The sequence below is a fragment of the Labrus mixtus genome, chromosome 7 (genome assembly GCF_963584025.1).
Source record: "Labrus mixtus chromosome 7, fLabMix1.1, whole genome shotgun sequence".
Taxonomy (NCBI): Eukaryota; Metazoa; Chordata; class Actinopteri; order Labriformes; family Labridae; genus Labrus; species Labrus mixtus.
Window position 1 is genome coordinate 6,257,793 of NC_083618.1, and position 12,048 is coordinate 6,269,840.

Sequence of the window (12,048 nt, forward strand, 5' to 3'; positions counted from 1 at the left end):
TAATAAAACTCCTCCAAATCATACCTACTAAAGATGAAACGGGATTAAAGCTGGACTCACACATACAGTATATGCATGGACATAAATAACACAGGAAAGTAATAAGAAAAACATTTTTATTCCAGTTCACATATCATTTTCAATGTCGGGCATGTACCGCTTCAGTGGTTACTGCAACTAAAAAACTTTCAGAATAAAATAATAAATATTCACACATACAGAGGTTTCTTTCCAAAGTAACTCCTGCTTGTCTCTTTCTTTGTAGAGAGCACAACTTAGATTGTAGTGCAGATAAAACATTAACGCAGAAATCTGTAACATTTGCAGAAAATGTATCACCAAAACATGACATGTTATGATTTGGCTTTTCAGTGCAAAAAACTGTACTAAAGTCAACAAGTACATTAAAACAAAGAAATCAGCAACAATCATTTACACTGTGAAATCATACAGTGTAAACTTTTCTAGTTATTAGGCTGCTTTAATTACCCTGCATCAGGTGATAGTTGGCAAAAAAAAAAAAAAACAAGAATGACATCAACTGGTGGTGGGAGCGCTGGAGTTTTTCCTAAGTGGTGAAGCAGAGTCTGAACAACATGGTCTGAGGTGTGGTGACATCAGCTACAGCCAACTCTTGTCCGTCACTCAGGCCCAACTCTGGAAAAATCATGTTCATATATCAGAACACAAGTCAATGTGCATGTTTAACTCGGTTTATTCCATCAAACATAGGCGTTGCCATTTCTAGCAAACGTCTCAGAAAATAAAGGAGCTCACCCTTTAGGGTTTTGGACAGATTTGGCCGCGTCCTCTGCTCAATTGAAGCGACAGACTGTAACACAAAACACCAGGTGAAAGTCAGCTCACACCAAAACTTGCATGATTGCCTTATTTCATCAGGACACCTTTCTTAATAATTAACCAAAAACAAATCAAAGGCTAAATACCTGTAAATATAGCGTTTTGTTTTTTCCTTCCACTGTTGCCGTTATGGCAGGGGATTTCATTTGTCTGAAAAAATAAAAGATTTGGCTGTTGAAGACCATATATAAAAAAAATAGGACCATAAGCATAATTAAGAGTGGTACAGAGTACTTATTGGTTATAGATTGTTATTAGGAAAGCCAACGTACAGGGAGGCACTGTCAGTGAAGTAGTCCAAAACCTCTTGGAGTTTGGAACATGGAGAAAAGTTCAGGTCCAGGGGAACTTGGCTGCAGGCTGAACAATTTTCCTTCATTCAAGACAATAGAAATGAACTTCATTGATTGTATTGATCAGGCAAGTACGAGCTGATAAATGAATATCCATGACAAACCTTCCGTTCTGCTTCAAAAGTGTAGGTGTACAGGCCATCAACATCATTGAACACCATGTAGTTGTTAAGAGGTATATAGGCACTGCAAATGCAAAAGCAGAAGTTAATAATACAACACAACAGTGAGAGGCACATGTGTAAACACATCTTCATTTTGTGGGCTTGGCAGAGTAGCAGAGCATGCAAACTCACCTTGATGCTATTTTGAAAACCTCAGTGGCACAAGCAGCTGGATCAAACAAAAGAAACAAATAAAAAGTTGACATCCTGGAAGACTTGTCTGCTTGCTTTGAGTCAACATACCAAGGCCTGTTTGTAAATGTTTAACTCTTTTATAGCAGGGAATACAATCTTTCATAAACAATACCACGATAATGTGTCTTTCCTTAGGCATCTTTATTGTAATTCAGTTCAAACAACTTACCAGCTATGACAGCATTTGTGGATGCAACAGCTGGAATTATTCTCTTCACAACACCTGCAGCACAGAAGTACAGTAGGCCATAGTAGATAAATATGTGTGTTGATTATTATTTTGAATGGAAAACTGCAGAAATCAAAGCTTGATCAATCTGCAAAACAGGGCATCAGGAAGACATTTTTGTTGGAATCCTTAGTCATTTTACTTAACAAAAATATATTTAGGTCACAGTCTAAGATTCCAGAATTTAAAAAATTATAATTATAGCAACAGCTCAGTTGGTCTTGTGTACTTTGGCTCATCTCCTAGTGGAGCTCAAATAAAGAAAGACATTTCTGGTGGTGACAGATCGGTGTGCTCAATGTGCTCACCCTGTGTGAGTCTGTATGTCACTCCTGTTATGTTGAACTCTGCTGCTCTCTCCAAAGATCTCTGGTACACCCACTGGATGTGTTCTGGGTCATCTCCATCGAGGACCACACCATCTAATTCACACAAAGAGACACACATATAAAACTTACTTTTAAAAATGCTGTGTTGATATTGAAGGATAACTGTAATCTTAAAAAGCAACAACAAAATTATTTACAACTCCAATGAGATTTCATACCTCCAAATGGTTTCTCTTTGGGCCACAGCAGCATCCGAACGTACTCGACGCAATGTTCTGGCACACGAGGCATGGAGGCTATTGTACACATGGGGAAGTTGACCTACAAAGGCAGGTGTATTTTAGGACTGACACATACACTTAAAACAAGGTTTGATTTTAAACATCTTCTATTTAAAAAAAAAAAAAAAAAAAAAAGCTTTCTCACCTGAGGAGGGTAAAGCTCAAGGGTACAGTCAATGCAGGCAGACATGCCAGGAAGGATGACTCTGGCATTGCCTTTAAAGCCTTCTGTCCCACCATCAATCAGAGGGATGATGGAACCTGGATTCAAGACACCATCCTCATACACAAGCAGAGACAGCTGCATAGAAAGACACAGGGATCACACTTGATTGCATGAAATATGTTTGTTTTACCAAAACATCTTTCAACTGCATCACTTTGGGGTGTAAGTGTTATGCAATGCAAATTTACCAAACTGATGGAGTTGAAAAGGAAAAAAGACTGTGACAAAGGCTGAAGTAAACACAACTTACCAGCATACCATTCATCCACCTCCTGGCAATGACTGAGTCTAGTCCACAGACAATAATGTGAAATTCTAGAAGACAGAAGGATCCATTAATTCAGTCCAAGCAGAGGAGGTTTGAATAAATATTTTTAAACAAATATATACTGAAGTGCATTATAATGCTGCAAGTGGAATGAAATATCATCTAAAACTTATTTTAGATGATATTTGTCATGTGTCATTTTTAGTAACAGTCAAATGCACCACTTTACGCAGATTTCAAGCTGACTGAATCTTAGACCCCTTCCAACCAGACATTAGGAAAGATGCAACTAAACGGCCTCAATCATACTTACGTCTGTAGAATGTTTCATCAAAGTCTTGAATTTTCTTAAAATGTCTGCACAAAGCATTAAGGAAAAGTTCATGGTTGGACAGAAAGCTCACTTGTGTTCAAATATGTCCACACTGTGAAATTGTGAGTCAGGGCTTTTTGTCTTTTTTTTTAAAGATAATATACAGCAGACAGAGTAGGAAATCAGGAGGACTTGAACCCAGGCCTTACGCTTGGTGGTCTAGCCTCCGCACATGGGGCCTGATCTAACAGTGACTAATAGTGACTCTTGATATGGCTAGCTGTTTTCAACCTTTTGATTGAACATTGTGGTTTTGGCATTTTCATTTCATATTATGCAATCAAAACTAAAGAATGTGTTTGCATTAAAAGGATACGGAACTACACAGCATCCGGGTATGCGATTGTTGATAAAATCCGCAGCAACATTCGCCTTGGGCCGGCCTACATCTTTTGGCCTGTTGAAAATTATACACATCAAGTCAATATATCTGCTTCCTTACAAAATAAACATATACTGATTAAAAGGGTCAGAAATGTACATTTAATTTATGAGTTAATTCTACTGACCTAAAGAGGAACTGACGATTCAGGTTTGAAACATCAATGGTGTCCATGTCCACAACTTGAATGTTTCGAAAGCCTGATAAAGCCTGAGCAAAGAAGTGTAGAAAAACAAACACGTTTAGCCATTAAGTACAGCAAAAATGATACCTTCCAAATATTGATAATGTTGGTGATCATACCAGGTCTTTTAGCAGCTCACACCCCAGTCCACCAGCACCAATCACTAGGATTTTGCAGGTTTCCAGCATAAACTGCAACGACTGTGGTAAGTGGATGAAGAAATGCGATATTAGACAAATAAAAGACCACCGATCAAATGGCAAGAAAAGTCAACCAATTAATCGATGTGACTGTTACCTCTGTGCTAGGTTCAAAGTCAGGATGCGTGAAGGGCCCCGACCTTTCCAGAAACTTTTTGATGTGGTTCCATTGGCCCTCCGACTCACATGTTCTGCCACTAAATCCATCAACCATCATCCTGAAGACAACAATACGTATATTTAGGACGTATCATCAGAGTCATATGTGACCATTTCAAAGCACACTACTTAATTATTTAATGATGCACAGAAAGTGTTGATGAAATTGTGCAAAAACTAACAGCAGACTCGATAATGTGATACAGTCAGGATAATATTCACAGTTTACAGCAGAACATGCATTAACCTCAGAGTTAAAAGACATGGACTACTGTTCATTCATTCACTTGTGTTTGGATGTTTGATCTACCCTTTATACTGTATCAGCTTCTGCTCTAACAAGTGTAACTCTCTGATGTTTAATCACACCATGAAAACGATGTGAACCTGCACATGTCTGACAGGTGGGCGTTACTGACACTGACTTTATTATTACTTCTCTCTTACCTGGGCAGCTCCCGGTTGCTAGGCTAGGTAAACAGCTAGCAACCGTGAGAAGGTATAGTAATCTTTTCACATAGAGTAATGATAACACTCTTTAATGAACACCTGTACCTGTACAACTAGCAGGGGTTGTGTCCCTACCATACCTCAGTGCACTGTGAACAACCACTATCGAGTTAGTTAGCTTCTTCAGCTAGCTTACGTTAACCTTTCTCCTGTCAAGTAACCTCAAACCTTCCAATTCATCACTAACTTCTCAGTCAGCTCCTCTACTCTCCTTCTTTTCTTCTCCCTAAAAAGAGAGAATAAAAGAAGTTTCATTCACGCTGTGCTTTCTTGGTTAAGGAGATTTGAAGGCATCTTTCGGGCAGTTAATGACTGTTTCTTGCTTGTTTCTTCGGCAGCTACTTACTGCTCATCCGCGTCCGCCATGTTTGGTTACTAATGTACCTTCAATGACCGACGTTAGCGATAGTAAATATGGATTGTCAATGGCAATGATAGTAAAAAAAAAAAAAAGCGCCCAAGCACAGATGTAGGTTTGGATTTTTTTTCATTTAAGACCAACAGATCTTTCTTGTTTGCAGATAGGACTTGAGTAGGATTACGTTTATGTAAGATTATTTACAATTAGACACACAGCTTGATTTGCTTTTAATAAATCCGATAGTATTGAATGCAGCAAAATTAAGGTCCACTTACGGTAATTCACTGCAAATACAACAATAATCCAAACGGTGGCAGCATTTCCCCTCTGTATTAGATAGATAGATAGCTAGATAGATAGATAGATACTTTATTGATCCCGAGAGAAATTCAAAGTATCCAGTAGCAGGTTACAAAGACATACATGACATGAAACATTTGTTACAAATTAACCACAAAAACCGACGCCCCCCTCCCATACATACCTATATATTAACCCTAAAAAAAGATTTAAAGAATACTCCTAGACGAATCAAAATTAAACAGTGCAATTAAAAATAGACTCATTCAATGTTAATAAAGTCATCAGTTTACTTATCAGTTTTACTCATTTTGACCACATTTTAAAGGTCAAAGATTGTTTTTAGCATAGTTGTCCAAAATTTGACTCTATTACGTGCAATAGCCTAGATGTTGCAAGACACTTGAGCAGAAGAATTAACAACAGCAAAGAGAGTTAACTAGACTCCACTAGTAATTACATGATAATTGCTTTGCTCTGTATGGTTCAGCCCTAAAACTTTGGCAATTATCTATAAAACAAGTTAACAGTCAGAGAGAGACAGAATGAGAGAATATGGCCCATTTGCATGAAATGAGCCTGCTTCAAAGCAGACGCTAATCATGTTTTTCTTTGGCCTGAATGATGTCACTTTTTAAATAACTCCATCTTACACTTTATTTACAATATTTCTTGTGGTTTTATTATTATTATTTGTAGTAGTAGTAGTAGTAGTGGCATTAGAAGTATTGTAGTACATTTGTAATACAAATCTTAAAAGAGCAACTGCTTTTACAATTAAAAAAAATACCTTACTGTACATATGTATAGCCTTGAACTGCTTTAATTGTGAACTGCTGTGCAGGGCACTTAGCATGAATAAGACATCAAATCTGGAATCATGTAATTAAGTTTAACGACCTTTCTAGTTAGGACGTCTCCCTCAAGTATTTGATTTACTGTGTCCACGTTGTACTAATGAATCTTGGTGTTTAATCTCTCATTATAGAATGATTAATAAACCTGGACTTGGTTTCTTTGCATTTTAAGAGACATGCCTGTGGGCACATGAACATAATGAATCCACCTGCATGTCTGACACTCCTCTTGTATTAAAGGAAACATGGTGGAGATACCTTTTCCAGAGGTCAATGAAGATCCACCTGATGTGCTGATTGCATGGCACCCTGAAATTATTATCCACATTTTGGATAATATGTGTGCTAGTGTGTGAGGGAGCATATGGCGGCAGTGTCCCTTAGTTGTAACAATCAGAAGAGTTTGGTGGATTTTTTTTTCTTCAGATTTTTAATGAGATGTTCCGAATGACAGCCTATGAAAACTGATAACTTAAAATAATTGCTGTGGCCATGTCCTTCATAGCTGATTGCCTGCCATCCTTGCCCTATCGCTGTCATTCTCTCTCTCTCTCTCCCCTCCCTCCCTCCCTCTCTCTCTTTCACTGTCTGTCCTGTCCTCTTTCATTTTACCTCAGCTGTGCTCCCAATTTAAACAGCAGGGAAATGTGATAAAATCTCATCAAAAAATATGGAAGGTGTAGCCCTCAAGACACTTAAAACTAGTTATTATGAATGAGGACCATTGCCGTGGGATTTTTGCACAAGGACACTTAAATAGATAGGATGGTGCCCAAATGTTCAGGTTAGGCAATCCTTTATTGGTTCTGCTTCTAGCTGTATTTTTGAGGTCTAAAGCATTGATTCTTGTTGAATGTACACAAGCTCTGAAGTAGGGCAGCAGAGGACAAGAAGTCAAAACATCTTCCAGTGTTGACACATTTTTATGGATTCCATTGAAATGCCATCTGTCATTTCTCTACCTGAAGCAGCAACGTTCTGAATGTCACCACGGTGCCTTTGACGTGACCCTCTCTGCCATCCATCACAGCCAACCACAGTTAAGGTGTCTACGCAGAGATTGAAGTTTCCCCACTTGAAAAGCCCCCCAAGCTTGAAATACTTGATCATGGCAGGCAGGTATTTGACACCTTGCCATGGAGCAGAACCTCAGAGGAGCTGGCTTATATTTAGTGTCTTCTTCAAAGGAAAACAGAGAAGCAAATCCTGCTTTTCATTGCATGTATAACCTCTTCTTGCATTGACATGAGAATCAGGGTTTGTCAGCTTTATGGCCTCATACATCTCCATATCCATTTGCTACTTGATGGCTCCCCGTCAGGACTTCCAAAGTGGTGTTGATTGTGCTAATGATAAAGTGTCAGCCATGTGTCCCATGTTAGGCAAGGAGAAGAGCTGCCAGGCAGAAGACAAGGAGACGCTACAGGCTCATGTTGTGTTGTGCTGTAGTAAGTGATTGATGACTCTCTCTGTTGTATTGCTTTGATTAAGACCAGTGATTTATTGCCACTGCTCATAATGTAATTAGACTCTCCATATACACTCAACAAAACTGTGTTGTCTTGCTATATGATCCAAATATATGTAAGTGTGTGTCTGTGCTCCCTCACGTGTTATCTCTATAAATTATGAGATTATATTGTGAAGTAGTGCATCCTAATGATGTGATGTGTGAAGTCTGTCTGATTAGATTGTAATGAAAAAAGGCCCTTTCCTGGTTACTTTTGTATCAAAGCAGGACATATAAGCAGGATACATGTTCCATATGTGGGGTATTTATTAAATGATTTCAAATGTGATGGATGCGTTTACCTTTAACTGAAATTACCTGGAGTGTATTGCCAAGACAATAGATTGTTTTAGCTGTGAAAATACATTAATGTTGTGTTTGATGGTTCACTGCTGCAGGTTTTGATATTGTCCTGTTCTCTTTAGGTATTTAACCCAAAATGTCTTTACTATAACTCATTACAACAGCTTATAATGGGCTAACTAACATCATGGCTACTATTACAAATGCTACTTTCCTCTCTGCCAACGTCACATTTGCTGTCCCAAAGTGAGGTGGTATGCAGGATCAGATCTTACATGGGGTTGTTGCAGCATCGCAAAGGTGTTCAGGGAACACAATCCATCTTCCCAGTGTGTGGGGTGTGGTGTCACTGCTGGTTTGCACTTTGTTCTTCCTGATTCTGATGGGCAGAACCCCACAGACAATTTGTGCTTGGAGCTTCCTGCCTGCAGGGGTGGAGGACCTGCCATCATCTTGCTGCACATAGTTTTTTTTTATTTTCATGCTGTTTGGAGCTGTCCTGAAGATGGATAAAAAAAAACTAAAGATCTTAAAAACTGTTGAACACATGGTTACTTTGTTCATTTTGTGCAGTCAGGCTGATACATTTGACCACTTCACTGATTTGTGTTTCACAAAGTTTAAAGTCTTAATCCTAAAACTGCAACAGATTTGACATTTATACATTTTCTGTACTTCACAACTTTAGTTTAATTTCCCTTTTAAGACAACATTGTTTGGCAATGCTGGTTTTTCATTAAGTCTCTGTGTTAACACATTGATACAGCAAAAACAAGAGTAAAAGTTGTGTTGCTTATGTATGTAAGAATTTAAAAAGATGAACACTTACAAGTCAAAAAACATTTCTGGTTTATACTTAACTCTTGACTAGTCAAGTAAAATGCAACAAAAGGTTTCATAAAAGTCCACATGGCTATTCATTTTACTGAACAAAAGTCATTTAAAAATAGATATGCTTATAATAGATAAGAATAAAAATGAGAGACAATAAGAGAAGAAATCTGACTCACAGATGCTGTCTGATGAAGGGTGAGGGCCCGAAACGTTACATATGGTGATTTTTCCATTAAATTTAATTTAATTGGGGCAGCTTTTGATGTGCAGACTCAGTATTTTTCCATTTTCAAATTTGAATCACAGTCATCAAAAAGACTGAAAAAACATGTGGTTATTGATTTTTATCATCCGACAAACATGGACATTTTGATGTAATGATTTGCTGGGAAAAAAAAGATGACTATGGTCAGTAGGAAGGAACAAGCAGTTAAGTTTTTAATAAATGGTTAAAAATCAAAAGCTTCAAATGAAAATAAAGTGTTTTGAATAGTGAGCTTTTAGGTTGTAGCAGAGTTTTACAGACACAATGCAAAGTGAAGCAACATTGATGCTGCTAGCACGTTCTGGTCAGAGCACAAACTTTAGTATAGACACCAGTACAGGTAATGTCTGATATCAAAGGATTGAATCTTCATGGGAATGCCCCTAGAACTTGTTTCAATATATTACTCAGACATTTGCTGCTGCATGTTTAATATGTATCAGTATAGTGTAAATATTTCAACGGTATCAATGATTCTTTCTTTCAGATCTTCGGTCTTTATTCAAGGCTTGCTCTCCGTGTCTTTCAAGGACAGCGGAGGAAAGCTTGCAGGAGAATCTTAAGACAGTGAAACGGAAATTTCCCTCCAGCTATTTCAACAGCGTTTATTCCTGCTCGCGCTTCCTATTTCCTGTCCTCTTCAGCACACTTCCTGACCTGCCATTCCTACTGTTCTTCCATCACTATTCAGCCAGTCTTCTTAAAAGGAGACATTGTCTATTGTGGGGGACAACAATCCAGCCTGTCAGCAGTCACCAAGAATTTCCTCACAGGAGTGAGACACACTGCAGAGACAAACAAAATACACTTCAAGGTTTAGGTTTTCCATCTGAGCAGGATGCAGACCCTGACTGAGAAGGAACAAGTGAAACGTATGCTCACTTTTTCCTTATAAAATGTTTTGTTTTACTGTTTTATCCAGAGACATCAGATGAGTAAAGTTTCATAACAGAAACAAGTACAATGCAGAGTGCTCCCTACCCAATCAGACATAATACCCAGATGCTCGCCTCAAGAGCTCTGATGTTAAATATGCTTTAAAATTATTCACACATGATACAGTGAAGGAAAGAGAGAGTTCTCTATCTCATTCTCTATCTTCTCAACCAAATCTACTGATGCAGAAAAATGTGTGACAAAAAATGGATTGACTATGTCAATAAATAAGGATAATATCAATATTACCTTTGACTTTTTATTTGTTTCCATCTTTGCTTGAACTCATGATTAAGATCAAGATTAACTTTATTGATCCCCGCAAGGGGAAATTTCTGTTTTTACACTCTGTAAGTCATGCAACACACACATAGGCTGAAATATACACACATGCACAAACAGGATCCTATGGACATGCACTGGAGAGATGTCAGAGCTGCCCACAGCAGGCGCTCCTGAGCTGATGGTGGGGAAGGGGTTTGGTGTGGTATAAATACATATCTTTTGATATTTCGACTCTCAGTAATAATTGAATAGTTTCTTGTATTTTATGCATTGGACTGGCAACAGATAGCATTTCACTGTTCATGAACTTATTTAGGTGTTTTGAAACGTCTGTTTTGTATTATCTAAGATGTTAGATGCCTCATCTCTTACCGTGCACACTGTATTCCTTGATCAGTTTCATGCTAGGGTGGTGCTGGAGGATGTGGGGTATATCCTTCCTCTGCACTGAGAACATGACTGAGGAGAGAGGCTGGAGGGCTCTGAACCAGCGATAGGACTACAGATACCAGCAGCAACACTTCATCTCGTCTGTCAGCGGACTCCGATGTTTACATGAGGGATTTAAATGAAACAGTTTCAGGAGATAAAGCATCATGAAATCTCTCACTATCCCGCTCCAAAGTAATAAACAGCAGAGCACCTGGCAGCACGCAGCCCTCAGAGGGAAATGGACTGTGAGATTTGCATTGTAAAAGTAACACCTATAGGAAAACATGTACTTCTGTCAAAACAACTTCATTACATCAAGATGCGGGTTTTAGCCTCGTAATATCGCAGTTCTCTGCAGCTCAGTGAGATTTAGATGTTCTATCAGCAGGAACAATGAATGAGTTTTATATGCACTCATAATGCTTTATAGGATTGGCTATCACACAATAAAAAGAGTCATATTCACATTTATTCTCCTCTCTGCTTTATACGTAGCGACAGACCATAATCACAACTGCAGAGGCAGTTAGTTGAAGAACAGATATGCACAGTATTACTCATGTTGACATATCACACATTAATGAATCATTACATTATTTATTTATGTTTTCCTCTTCACTTTTAATACGACTGTTTCTCTGTGCAGCCTGCATTGTAGGATAACAGTTTATTCCATGATTTGTATCACCACATTAAACAATCATAATGATTTTATGATGTGACAGTTTGCTTGTTAACATCTTTGAGTGGAGGAGACACGCACGCCTGTTTAATTCATCACTCAAGTGAATACCAGGAAAAGAAAAATGCAGTTTAATCAAATTCATCACACATTGGATCTTATACATGAAGTGTTGGTAATCCTTACAATTGATAATAATGACTTTTGTTTTACAAGTTTACTGTCGTGATTAGGGATATGGAGATGTTACCAAAACAAGATGCTTGAGGTGGTCAGAGACAAAAGTAGTTTAGCCAAAAACAGTTAGGCCAAACAGCAAAAGCTGATGGTATAATGTTGAGAACTGTGCTATCATTCCTGATTGAAAACATTTCCTGCAGTATAAAAAAGAAATGTAACATATTTGGTGTTGAATTGTAGGAAATAAAATAGTTCAACCGTAACCGTTTTCATTTCATGAGGTTTTACTCCACATTATCTCAGATTTAGCTCAGTTTGATGACATAACAGAGCGTCCCCTCCGTGTGGATGGAAGCACTTTGCCAGCCAGTATGGAGCTCAGTGTTCTC

At 38.2% G+C, this 12,048-nt stretch overlaps 1 protein-coding gene across 3 annotated transcripts; it reads right to left on the bottom strand.

The window, feature by feature from the left end:
* Positions 1-99: 99 nt before the first annotated feature.
* On the bottom strand, positions 100-5,099 carry uba3 (ubiquitin-like modifier activating enzyme 3). 3 transcript variants are annotated; one of them, XM_061042345.1, is made up of 17 exons: positions 5,061-5,099; positions 4,143-4,263; positions 3,965-4,045; positions 3,789-3,871; positions 3,596-3,676; positions 3,220-3,263; positions 2,889-2,953; positions 2,558-2,713; positions 2,350-2,452; positions 2,111-2,224; positions 1,743-1,796; positions 1,511-1,547; positions 1,319-1,400; positions 1,134-1,234; positions 948-1,011; positions 778-832; positions 100-657 (listed from the first exon to the last, which is right to left on the bottom strand). In XM_061042345.1, exons 1-17 carry the CDS (start codon positions 5,078-5,080, stop codon positions 569-571), a joined length of 1,350 nt encoding a protein of 449 aa, XP_060898328.1. In that variant the 5' UTR covers positions 5,081-5,099; the 3' UTR covers positions 100-568. The 3 variants fall into 3 exon arrangements, with proteins under 3 accessions (XP_060898328.1, XP_060898326.1, XP_060898325.1); XM_061042343.1 differs by lacking the exon at positions 5,061-5,099 and adding an exon at positions 4,974-5,057; XM_061042342.1 differs by lacking the exon at positions 5,061-5,099 and adding an exon at positions 4,902-5,052.
* Between the last annotated feature and the right edge of the window lie 6,949 nt (positions 5,100-12,048).

Excerpts from the sequence above, each read along its gene's own strand:
- uba3 (XM_061042342.1), bottom strand. The coding sequence starts at position 4,969 with ATGAAACTTCTTTTATTCTCTCTTTTTAGGGAGAAGAAAAGAAGGAGA. Across the intron at positions 1,548-1,742 it reads CACAAATGCTGTCATAGCTG|CTGCTTGTGCCACTGAGGTT; the intron begins GTAAGTTGTTTG and ends TGTTTGATCCAG. Across the intron at positions 1,012-1,133 it reads TTCACTGACAGTGCCTCCCT|ACAAATGAAATCCCCTGCCA; the intron begins GTACGTTGGCTT and ends TTATTTTTTCAG.